The following is a 12,523-nucleotide window of genomic DNA, read 5'->3' as shown; positions in this document are numbered from 1 at the left end:
TTTCACCACCAATTAAATCTAAACTTACCTTGGAGTTCAGCCAAATTGCATGCAAGATAAACCAGTTAACAGAATAGGCTCTGGCTCCCCCAGCTCAGCACAAAGAATGCCAGCCCCGTGGCTTCTTGGTATCTCACCTCAAAGGAGTATCACTCTTATTTGTCAGAAACTCCCTGCATACAACATGTATAAAACATCGGATTTGTGCAGTGTCCTGCTAGTACTGTGCTGCTTCCATTCCTATCCCTCTCTCTCTGTTTTTAAATTTTTATTTATGAGATCTGTGTTGTGGGTCAGTGGATTAAAGCCACAGCCTGCAGTGCTGGCATCCCACTGATGCTGAGTCCAGGTTGCTCCATTTCCAATATAGCCCCCTGCTAATGCGCTTGGGAAAACAGTGAAAAATGGCCCAAGTCTTTGGGCCTCTGCACCCACATGGGAGAACTGGAAGAAGCTCCTGGCTTCTGCCTGGCCCAGCCCTGGTCACTGAAGTCATTTGGGGAGTGAACCAGTGGATGGAAGATCTCTGTGTCCCTCCTTCTCTGTGTAACTCTGCATTTTAAATTAATCTTTAAAATTTTTTACTTATATAAAAAGGAGATTGTGTGTGCAGGAGAGATTCCTCCATCCCTGGTTCACTCAATAAATACCCTCATAGCTACAGTTGGGCCAGGCTGAAGCCAGGAGCCAGTAACTCAGTTTGGGTCTCCCACGTGGGTGGCAGATACCCAAGCACTTGAGCCATCACCAGCTGCCACACAGAATCTTCAATGGCAGGAAGCTACAATCAGTAGCAGAGCCAGGACTCAGACTCAGGCACTCTGATATGGACTGCAGGTTTCCCACACAGCATCTTAACCACTGTGCCAAACACCCACCCCAAGATTCCCTCTATTTTACCAGCAATTCCAATGTAACGGTTGCAGAAACTTTCCCATTCCAAGTTTAGTCTCTCAACTATTCAGCTCAGCATCTGAAGGCTGGCACCTGCTTGCGATTATCACAGCCTCATCCAGCCCACCATGCAGCAAATATAAAGTGACCTCCCACAGAGGAACCAGCTATGTTCCAAACCACAAAGTGCTTTGGCTCAGGGAATTTACACTTGACTGCTCACATCTGAACCTCTTCTCTGCCACTTGTTTTTTTATTTGTACATGTTGGCACACATCACACCATCTTCATTATGCAATAACTGATTTTAGTCTCTAAAAGTCTACAGGCAGGGGAAAGTTGTTTTGTTATCATATATCATCACTGTGAACACAGAACCTTCCAAAGAGCAGATATTCAATTAATGATGGAAGGAAGTCACTAAGGAAGGAATGTAATTTACTACCGTTTACTTTTATCTGCATTCTCGAGTTGGTTAATAGCAACCAGGTAAATATCTTTGGATTTAGCAAGAAGAAAGATAAAAGCTAATAAGACAAACTAAGAGTTGACTGTGTTTTGCTTTGCTTTATTTTAACACCTCAACTACATTTTGTAAGGTTCTTTCATACATTTCCAAGAAAACCCCCATTCCAAAGCCATGTTTTCTTTCTCTCAAATTGAAAAAAGACTGAAGGATTTTGAAAATGTATTACAGAATACCAAAATCATTACTATGAAGACTCATACAGCAAAAATTTTGTTACATGTCACTCATAAATGCACATTCTGAAACTACATAAGGATTATATTAAAAGAACATTTGAAAGGTACTAATGTATAACAGGAACACAAAAATCTTATTATGATATCTCTAGCCCCATTTCAGCCTCCCAATACTTAAGAAGGTGGGCAGCCTTCCCCCCAAACAAAGTGAAGAATCTACCTCAGACCTCACAGGTGGCGGCCAGAGGAGCTGGGGGTAGCCCTAGAACTTCCACTGGCTGTGGCCATATTGCCAGACCTGGCTGCAGCTCTAGCTTGGCCTCTCACTTCATCTCTCAAAGCCTCCTCATAATGGAGTGGGAAGGCAGTAGGGACGGTATCATTGACCTTGGCCAAAAACTCCAGAACTTTCATCTTGCTGGTTTCAATATAAGCTCTAGGGCCCCACAGAAATTGGTAGCAAGGGGGATCACTGTTGGGCACCTGCTGGTACTCCAGGTATTCTTCCTGCACCAGATTTTGGGTGATGAGCTTTCGGGGCTCTCCAAAGATCAAGTGCTTCCTCCCATCATACACCCCCAAAATATTCAGGAATTCCCAGATCTTCTCCTCTGGGGCGCAGTTGTTATTTAAGAAAATCACAGCCAGGAGGGGCATCAGAAGCCCGTTCCTGGGGAAGCCCCAGCAAGTGCTCTGGCTCCCATCATCGTTGAGCTCTAACTTACTGACAATGGCATAGGAATTATTGCTGGGGTTGACTTCCTTCAGATCAAGGCCAAAGACCAACTCCAGGCGCTCAGAGGCTTTCCTAAGGATCTCCGGGAAGTGCTCCTGGTACCTTCTGTTGACCACCTTGAGCATTTCTGCCTTCATAATGGGCTCCTTCTTTCTATACTTCTCCAGGAGGAACTGCATCAAAATGCCTGCCTTCCTATTTATGGGATCTTTACCTGAGCCCTCACTGGAGGCTGAGGCCCGGAGAGGATTTTCTCTTTCCTCACCTTGGCTCTTGGCACCTTTATCAGATCTTTTGAAGGAAACACCTGCCCCAGCAACAGTGGCGGGTGGGGCCCTCTGAGACTCCTGGGGGAAGCCAGAAGCAGGGGAACTTGGCGGAGTACCCCCCACAACAGAAGAGGACGAGGAAGATGACTCTGCTTCCTCTGCTGCGGTGGCCTGAGCGCCCTTGGGCTCCTGGGTTCCACTTCGGGCCTGGCGGCGTCTCTCACGGGCACGGAGCTTGCTCTTCTGGCCCCGAGGCATGATGGCTGTGGTCAGGGACAGCAGGCAGACGTATGAGCAGGAAAGCAGGTGATGCAGACACCTGGGGGAGGGAGGACCAGAGTCTGTAGGGACTTTCAGCAGGGAGAGACCGCTTTGGCATTTAGCAAACCGCCTCTGCAGGCTTTCTTGACAGCATGGCTCTAGGACCATTGGCCTCTTGTTCTGGGTCAGCCTGGCCCCTGAAAACCCAGTGGGGGAAGTTTTAGTATGTTTTGGGCTACAGCCTGCCAGTAGTGGCTGGGGCTGACAGTACGACTGGGTCCTTTCAGTTCATACACAGGCTTATCCTGTCTATTGTTTCCAGTGCTGCTGTGAAGCTGACAGCTCAAAACTCCCTGGAACCCATGGGAAGGAAATGAAGCTTGCCTCTGCTAACTACTTCTGCAGGTGGGACCCTCTCTGTCCTGTGCTCCTTGGCCTTCAAGCCTCTGCAAAGTCCTCATATTGTCTTTACACTTAAGACTCTGCCCCTCACACTTCTGCTGACAGTTGCTACATCTTCAGGCCAAGGTTCACACTTCCCTTAGACCTGATACAAAGAAATGAGAGAGAATCGTAGCTTCACATCTCTGCTTTGGGCCTTCAGGGGCTGAGTGGAGGTATATGACTAGTCTCTTTGTTATTCTATCTGGGTAGGGACCTGGAGGTTTGGGGGAGCAGTACCTTCAGTCTTCACTCATGGTCTGTACTCTGACCTCTAGGAGGGCCTAAGGCCTCCCCAACCCCACTTCTAGATTTGAGAACATCTCATAGTAAGGCCCGCACTCCACCTGATGGATAAAGTAATAACAGCTGTAACTGGCCACATCGCCCATATACTCCAGAGACTGAAAGTGTGGCTGGCAGGTTGAGGCCCTATGTGTGACCCCACTCAAGGTCTTTTAGTTTGACTCCTGGGAGGGCTTAAATTTTTCCCCTTGCTGACTCATCAGACTAAGACCCTCAGTTCGTGGTTATTACTGAAGAGGGACATTTCTAGTTCACTTCTATGCCTGGGGCCTCCCATGGCTGACACACAGCAACTCTCTGGGACTCATGATGAAATGGGGTGAGAATTCCCCCAATTCCCCAGGATTCTTTCTGTGAGTCCTAGCACAACCCAGAAATCCTCCCTCTACTGACTTGAGGGCTGTTGTATCAGAATAAGATTCTCACTTTCCTCAAGCTGATAGCCCAAAGATGAAGAAAGCCTGAGTCACATCCAGTCACCTCTGCCCTTTATAGGATGCCACTGTTCTGCACTTGTTGGTCTCTTCAGTGCTTTACTAAGGCAAGGTCTCAGCTTCTTCCTCAGTCTACCTTAGTCTTCTAGTCTCAAACTGTGGGGAGCAACTGGGAGCAACTCGGACTAGACTAAGTTACTGGAATTAAGACTTATTCTATGCATCTGCTCTCCCACAATATGGCGCTGGGAGAGGAGGAAACAGCTTCTACACAGCTGCCTCCAGTTCAACCAACAAGCTGCAGGACCTGCTCCTGATTGGAGGAGAGCAGCGTACTCGGCGTGAGGGTAGCAGAGTTGGGATTGGTGGAAGAGGACTATAAAGGAGGAGAGAGACAACATGCACCAGGAACATCTGAGGGAACACCTGAGCAGCCCCCGAGAGAGCCGGCCGGTGGTGTGCCGCTCCCCTGCGGAAGTGGGGAAGGTGGCAGGGGGAACCGCCCTTCCACGGAGGTGGAAGGGTCGGTAGCCAACCCGGGAAGAACCAGCAGCAAACCCGGGGAGGGCCGAGCAGACTAAAGAACAGCGCAGGGTCCTGTGTCGTTCCTCCACGAAGACGGGGAGCGACATAATGGTGCCGTGACTCGGATATGAAGCCTAGGCAGGGTTTAGTGTCGTTCCTCCATGAAGAGGGGGAGCGACATAATGGTGCCGTGACTCGGATAGGAAACCTAGGAGGGAAGAAACGGGAAGAAGAGGGAAAATACCGGAGAGAGAGACTAGCAAAGAGCCTAGGGAAAAGCTGGACGGAAAAGGTGCCGGAAGAAGCTATCAAAAGCCTAGGCATAGACTCGGATACGGACTACGGGGGGAAGCTGGAAGAAATCTCTAAGGTTGAAAGCGAAAGTGAAACCTAGAAGAAACTTAGACTTGGATACGGACTGTGGGGAGAGGCCAGGAGAAATGAGAGGGGAATATTGTTGGAAGAAAAGTTAGGAAACATACCGGGTAGAGAAAAATGTTAGGGAAATTGAAGCCGCGGGGGCAGGCTGAGGCAGAGACGTAAGCCAGCTTGGGATTCTTCAAGTCAGCCCGGGGAGCAAAAGGCGAAAAGCTAAAACTAGAGGCGGACGCGTAAGCCAGGTTGGAATCCGTCAGATTAGCCTGGGGAGCAAAAGACGGGAAGCCAAACCGAAAGGCGCAGACGTGAGCTAGGTTGAATTCGCCAGGTTAGCCCCGGGGAACTTAGACTGAATACCGGTGGTGGAAACCTGAGCTAGGCTGTGTGATTCGCGGAAGCTGCCGCGCGCAGAGAGAGTGTGCGGGGCATGAACAGGGAGAGCGCACGGGGCGCGAATAGAAGCTGGTAAGCCGCGCAGAGCCAGGAAGCCGCCGCAGGGCGGGCGCTGGGAAGCCGCGGAGATAAGAGAAACAGAAGTTTAGAAGTAAAATGAGAGAAATAGGAATGCTGGCAGATAGAAGTAAAATAGGAGAAATAGGAATGCCCGGAGATAGAGAAATAGAGAAAAATAAGGCCTCCCCACAACACGGCAATGAGAGAGCTTGGATTCGGTCTGCCTGATTAGTAAGACGATAAGCACCTGCGGGCGGCTAGCAGCTTATGCGCTGCAGGTCACCGAAGACAGGCACGAATTAACATCAATAAGTCTCCCCACAAGACGGCAATGAGAGGGCTTGGATTCAGTTTGCCTGATTGCTAGGGCTTGTAAGCACCTGCAGGCAGTTCTAGCAGAGCAGAGCATGCGCTGCAGGGCACCGAACACAGGCATGCATCAGCACCTAAAAACCTCCTCACAACATGGCGGAGAGAGGACCTGGATTCGGTTTGCCTGATTGGTAGGGCTTGTAAGCACCTGTGGGCAACTCTAGCAAGCAGAGCAGAGTGTGCGCCACGGGGCACCGAAGACAGGCACGTATCAACGCCAAAAATAAAAAGAAAGGGGGATCTGTGGGGAGCAACTGGGAGCAACTCGGACTAGACTAAGTTACTGGAATTAAGACTTATTCTATGCATCTGCTCTCCCACAATATGGCGCTGGGAGAGGAGGAAACAGCTTCTACACAGCTGCCTCCAGTTCAACCAACAAGCTGCAGGACCTGCTCCTGATTGGAGGAGAGCAGCGTACTCGGCATGTGGGTAGCAGAGTTGGGATTGGTGGAAGAGGACTATAAAGGAGGAGAGAGACAACATGCACCAGGAACATCTGAGGGAACACCTGAGCAGCCCCCGAGAGAGCCGGCCAGTGGTGTGCCACTCCCCTGCGGAAGTGGGGAAGGTGGCAGGGGGAACCGCCCTTCCACGGAGGTGGAAGGGTCGGTAGCCAACCCGGGAAGAACCAGCAGCAAACCCAGGGAGGGCCGAGCAGACTAAAGAACAGCGCAGGGTCCTGTGTCATTCCTCCACGAAGACGGGGAGCGACATAATGGTGCCGTGACTCGGATATGAAGCCTAGGCAGGGTTTAGTGTCGTTCCTCCATGAAGAGGGGGAGCGACACAAACCAAGGCCCTCACATCTTTGAGACCCCAGGGCTGGGCATGAGAGGGTGACACAACTGGCTACCTCTGCCTGGAGTTTCCCAGGGCTAAAAGGAAATAGGACTTGGTGGACACCAATGGGTATATGTTCATTTCAATTTTCCCTCAGTGTCCTCCCTGTCTTGATCTAGATAATGCCTGTTCACTCACACTAAGGTCCCTAACTCCCTACAAGTCCTTAAGAAGAAGTGAAATTTTCTCATCTAGCCACAGGTGCCTGTGATCTCCCAAGGTTGACAATCAGGAAGGGATTCTGTGTTACCCTCACAGTTATAGCATGGGTGGTTTCCTAAGTTCTCAGGGTCCTCTCCTTGACTCCTAGAACCACCTGGGAATCCTCCTGAGGTTGCCCCCTTGATGACGTTCCTCAGCTGTCTTAGACTCTGTAGGAATAAATGAATGAGACTAGTAAGAATACCATGCCCAGACCTTCCAGGTCGCAGGGTAGGATAAGATGTGTCACTACTTTCTGTGAGGAGCCCCTTCATACTCAATATCACTACCTTGACTCCTGTTGGTAACTGGGCCTCCACCATATGCTGAATGTGGGCTCTCCCATTAAACCAAAGTCCTTGTGTCCCTGAGAAAACCTTGGAGGAAGTGAGGGGGCACACCTTAGCCTGAGAACTCTAACCTTGGCATCTCAGGGCTGAACACACAGAAGAAAGACCTTGTGTGTTTCCCTTGTTCTGGAACAAATCCTCACATAGGATTTGTACTCTGACATCTGTCATGGCTAGGAGGGACTTTTCTCTCTGCTGGACTTAGGGCAGATATCCCTTAAACCAAGGCCCTCATCTGCCGAAGACCATGAAGGCAGAAGTCAGGGGGCACCTGAGCCTGCTAGCACTGATGTGGGTCTCCCAGGGGTGGTATCAGGTGCAGCTCTCTTTATTGTGTAGTGAGTAACCTCCATTTCCTCATTCAGACTCTTTATTTATCTTGACTCTGGACCCTTTTGGGGACTCTATCCTCTGTTTCCCAGAGATCGACAAATGTCCTCATACTCCTTGAACCCAAGTTAACAGTAAGCTGCATCTGGGGTGGACTCCTAAACTACACTGTTCTGGAGTCCGTAATTCCTCCACTTCCTTGGAGGTTTTAGGACCCCTTCCTCTGCTGACCTGAGCCCACAAATCTCAGGCTAAAGCCCTCTTCTTCCTGAGTAACTACAGGTTAAGTCAGAGTGCTTGAAATCTGGCTACTCTGTCTGGGGTCTCCCAGATCTGAAAGAGTAGCACTGCCCCATGTGGCTGCCTATTTAGAGGAAAGGTCTGTTCATTAACCTTTACTCCTTTTAGGGTAAAGACTCCTCCCTCTGTTAATAGGGTTTTTTTCCTTGAAATGATGGTCCTCCCCTCCTGAGACCCTCCAAGTGGAAATGCCAGACTCCTCAGTCAGAACTCCCAGAGATGACCACAGGGGTGGGACTTTGTGATGCCTCTTCTGTTATGGGTATGGGATAGTCCCATCGACACACATTCAGGGACATGTCCTTGACTCCAGAGAAGTCCTCAGAATTCACTCTCTGAGGACCTTATGCCAGTCCTCTCACATGAAGGCCATAAGCTTCCAAGCAAAAGCCAGGCCATGGCTGTCCAGCATCTCTGAAGGCTGGCAGCAGGGTCTAGGCGATAAGGGACCCCAGTCTTTTGTAGCTGGTGCTCACTTTGACATCTAGTGGAGCCTGAGACCCCTCTCTCTACTGACCCCAGCCCATCAGACTATAAAGCACCCCCCTCCTGAGGCCCTCCAAGAGGAAATGACAGGCTCGTCAATCCTAGCTTTGGCCTGAGAACTCCCAAGGATGACTACAGTGGAGGGACTTTGTGAGCCTTCCCTCCTTTATAAGGATTTACTTATTTATTTGAAAGGCAGATTTACAGACAGAGGAGTCAGAGAGAAAGTGAGAATGTGTGTGTGTGTGTGCACCTGCGAGAGATCCAACTTCCATATTTTGGTTCATTCCCCAAATGGCCGCAGGGACCAGGGCTGAGCCAGGCCAAAGCAAGAAGCTTGAAGCTTCATCCAGCTCTCCCCCATGTGGGTGGCAGGGGTCCAAGTCCTTGGGCCATCTTCTGCAGCTTTTCCAGGCACATTATAAGGGCACTGGAGCAGAAGTGGAGCAGCGAGCAGCCGAGACTTGAACCAGAGATCCTATGGGACGCCGGCTTTAGGCGTCACAAACAGCGTTACTCACTGCGTCACACGCCTGCCGCAGAAGCGGCCCCCCACCCCGCTTTGTTATGGTTGTGGGAAAAATCCCATAAGCGCATATTCAGGTTCCTCACTGGGACTCCAGATCTGCCTCAGAATTCACTCTCAACCCCCAGATGCCAGACCTCTCACACGCCAGTCCTTCACTTCCGTCTTCCAAGCTGAAGTGACGGTGAGCCACGCCCAGTTATGGCTGCCAGGGGTCTCTTAAGGCTGGCAGCAGGGGGCGAGGCGATAGGGTGCCCGAGTCTTCTGGAGTCAGTGGTTCCTAGGGGCTCACTTTTGTATCTAGTGGGTCCTGAGACCCTTCTCTCTACTGACTCAAGCCTGCCAGGCGAGACATGAAGCCTTCCCCTCCTGGGACTCTCCAAGCGGAAACGACAAGCCCCTCAGTCATAGCTTTGGCCTAAGAACTCCCAGGGATGACCCGCGGAGGGACTTTATGAGACCCGCTTTGTTATGGGTGTGGGATAGTTCCTTCAGCACCCATCAGGGTCCTCACCGTGGCTCCGGGCGAGTCCTCAGTATTCACTCTCCACCAGTCTGATACCAAGCCTCACCCACGACAGTCCTCGTCTTCTGCCTTCCAAGCGGAAGTGAGGCTAACCCACATCCGTCTTCGGCTGCCTGGGACTTCCGGACTGGTCGCTAGGGTCGGGTACTAGGGAACTCCAGTCTTCCGAAATTGGTGGTCCCTAGGTATTCACCTTGACGTCTTGTGGAGCCTGTGACTCCGCCTTCTACCGATCTGAGTCTGCCAGGCTCCACACAAGGCCCTCTTCTGAGCAGTGAAATCCGGGGCCTGAGCCTTGCAGCCTGAGAGCAGGGGCGGGGCTCTAGGAGCCTCCCTGTTGTCCGCAAGAGGGTCTCTTGGCAGCCCTCAGGATCCTCCCCTTGCCTCTGGTTCAACCCAACTCTCTCTCCATAACTGGGGTCAGAACACATCAGACCCCGGTACTCCCCTTCCCTGAGACCTTCCAGGCAGAAATGAAGGGTCCCTTAGCCTGGTGACTGTCTGGTGCCTCAAAACGAAGGATAGGTTCTATGCGATCCCGTCTGACTTTGGAGGTCCCTTATAAAACACAGGAGTCCTCACACTGATTCTTGTCACGACCTATGTCTCCTCGCTGTGCAAAACTGAGGTAGCCCCCATCTGACTGAGGCCTTCACCTCCCTGTGACTCTTCCAACAGAAATCCGACACTTCTCTCTAGCGTATTCTTGGGCTCACAGCAAAAAGGACTATGTGGGGCCTCCTGTTTGGTGTGGGTGTTACCCTTTATTCTACATTCGTGCTATCATGTTGACAAGTAAGCAGCCCTGTAATTCCACCCTCTTTATCTGAACCTGCTCCTCTCACATCAAGGTCTTGCCTTCCTGAGAATTCCAAGGTAGAGATCAGGGGAATCATCATGTGATCATAATCTGTTTGGGACTAGAAGTGATTGATAGACAAGGATAGGACATTATATGCCCCCTCCCTAATTCATGGGCCTCATATTTATGTCTATCAGAGCCTGGGAAGCCTTTCTGCACTGACCCTGCACTCCAACATGGGATGCAGGCATTCCAAGTGGTGGTTTAACCCACTGTACAACACTCACCCCCAAATATTACTTAATAGGGAAAATTAGAGTTTGTTAGTTACACTTGGAACTGATTTGCTGTTCCATTTCCTGAAGTGTTGTATGCAACTTGCTGGATTAAAAAAAGAATTTGATAGGGTAAATGGTATCTTCTCTGGTCAAAATACTCATAGCAATAACAGACATTGTTTATGAGTCTCAGTGCACTCCATGTACTGTGCCAGATGTGTTGCACACATTAACCACATTCCACGAATACTAAGAGTGTATCAAACCCGCTTGACATGTGCAGAGCCTGAGGCCCACAGAGTTTGGTAATGTTTCCAAGTTCACATAATTAGAAAGTAACAGGGCTGGGACAAGACTTCTGATGTGAATCACTCAAGACCCCATGATTTTCCACTCTTCCAAGACCAAGGCTGACTGTGAGCTGCTTTATTCATTTTATTTTACTTCCCTCAAATAAGTATTCTGTGACATGTCTTCTGGATTGGAATACATAATCAGAGCAACAAGAATACCAAAGTAATTGAGAGGACAGAGATAATAGTGACAATATAATCATGTACATGTGAAAATCCGGTAGCCTCAAAAGACCGGAATCACAAAAATCATCTGACTACACCCTTTTCTGTAGAAAATCTTTTAGGACTATCCTTTGGTTGGCAAAGAGAAGGAATAGATCAGTGTGTTTTTCCTTCTGACAGCACAACATCTATCCTGGGCTCCTGGCCTTGTGATATAGTTTCCCAACATCACATCACTTGTCAGACAGGGAGACCTTCTTTGTAAGGTTTGCAGAGTAAATGGTTAAGTTTTTTTCAGAGATGTAAAGTTTTCCCAGAAGCCTTTAATCTAGGATGAGGACCCTTATGAATAAAAACTGTGGAGACAACCATTCTAAAACACAGGGCTCATCCAGAGCTTTAAGAATAATAACATCACCCAAGGCAGAGTACCAGTCTAGGGTAGACATTTGGTGCAGCACATAAGTTGCCATTCAGAATGCCCACATACCATATTAGGGTTCCTGGTTCAAGTCCTGGCTCTGCTTCTGGTCCAGCTTCCTGCTAATGTACACTCTAGGAAGCAACAGGCGATTGCTCAAGTACTTGGGCTCCCTGCCACCCATGTAGGAGACCTGTTTTGAGTTCCAGTCTTCTGGTTTCAGTCTGCCCTAGCCCTGGTTTGGAGAGTGATCAATGCATGGAAGATCAATCTCTCTATATCTGTCTCTCTGCACCTCTCAAATAATACTGGCTTTTCTTTTTAAAAGATTTATTTATTTCTTTGAAAGATAGAGTTGCAGAGAGGCAGAGGCAGAGAAAGAGGTCTTCCATCCGCTGATTCACTCCCCAAATGGCCACAATGACTGGGGCTGGGCCAATCCGAAGCCAGGAGCCTGGAGCTTCTTCCTGGTCTCCTACACGAGTGCAGGGGCCCAAGGACTTGGGCCATCTTCTACTGCTTTCCCAGGCCATAGCAGGGAGCTCAATCAGAAGTGGAGGAGCCAGGACTCGAACCAGCGCCCATATGGGATGCCGGCACTGCAGGTGGCAGTGTTACCCGCTATGCCACAGTGCCGGCCCTTTTCATTTATTTTTTATATTTTAATAAAAAGAGTACTGGCCCAGTGGCTTCTCAGTTTACAAACCCAAAAGAGTATCACTCTTATTTTCCAGAAACTCTAGAGACACTGCGCATTAAATACCTAATTGGTCCACTGTGCTTACTTGCACTGGGACAAGAGCACAGGACACTTTACATCTCTGCCCTAGTTGGAAATCCCCTCTAGTTTGGCCACAATTCCAAAGTAAGTGTTAGGGGAAATTTTTCATTCTGAGCTTGATTTCTTAACTCTGAGACCCACCATCTCAATGTGTGGCCCCTGCTCAGCCCTCACCTTGACTCACTAGCCACAATGCAGCTAACTTAAAACTACATAGCATTTAAGGATTTAGTTGCCCACAGTTGCAAATGACTTTGCCTCAGGAAGTTTATACTAGATTCCCCATCTGGAACATCCCTTCTTTCTTCTCTCCTCTATGACCTTGATTGCAGATAACCATAACTCCCACAGTTGCTCTTAGACTCTAAAATTCTATTGGCAGAGATT

The 12,523-nt window shown here is 49.5% G+C and overlaps 1 protein-coding gene across 1 annotated transcript; it reads right to left on the bottom strand.

The window, feature by feature from the left end:
* Positions 1–1,455: 1,455 nt before the first annotated feature.
* LOC100353811 (melanoma-associated antigen B4) lies at positions 1,456–9,556 on the bottom strand. The gene is made up of 2 exons (XM_051827655.3): positions 9,325–9,556; positions 1,456–2,923 (listed from the first exon to the last, which is right to left on the bottom strand). The coding sequence occupies exon 2, from the start codon at positions 2,860–2,862 to the stop codon at positions 1,828–1,830; it is 1,035 nt and encodes a 344-aa protein (XP_051683615.3). The 5' UTR covers positions 2,863–2,923; positions 9,325–9,556; the 3' UTR covers positions 1,456–1,827.
* Between the last annotated feature and the right edge of the window lie 2,967 nt (positions 9,557–12,523).

This window comes from Oryctolagus cuniculus, chromosome X, assembly GCF_051225735.1.
Source record: "Oryctolagus cuniculus isolate XC-2025 breed Fujian yellow rabbit chromosome X, ASM5122573v1, whole genome shotgun sequence".
Taxonomy (NCBI): Eukaryota; Metazoa; Chordata; class Mammalia; order Lagomorpha; family Leporidae; genus Oryctolagus; species Oryctolagus cuniculus.
Note: the sequence above shows the minus strand (reverse complement) of the source record. Positions and strands in the feature narration are given on the sequence as shown.

Excerpts from the sequence above, each read along its gene's own strand:
- LOC100353811 (XM_051827655.3), bottom strand. The coding sequence starts at position 2,862 with ATGCCTCGGGGCCAGAAGAGCAAGCTCCGTGCCCGTGAGAGACGCCGC.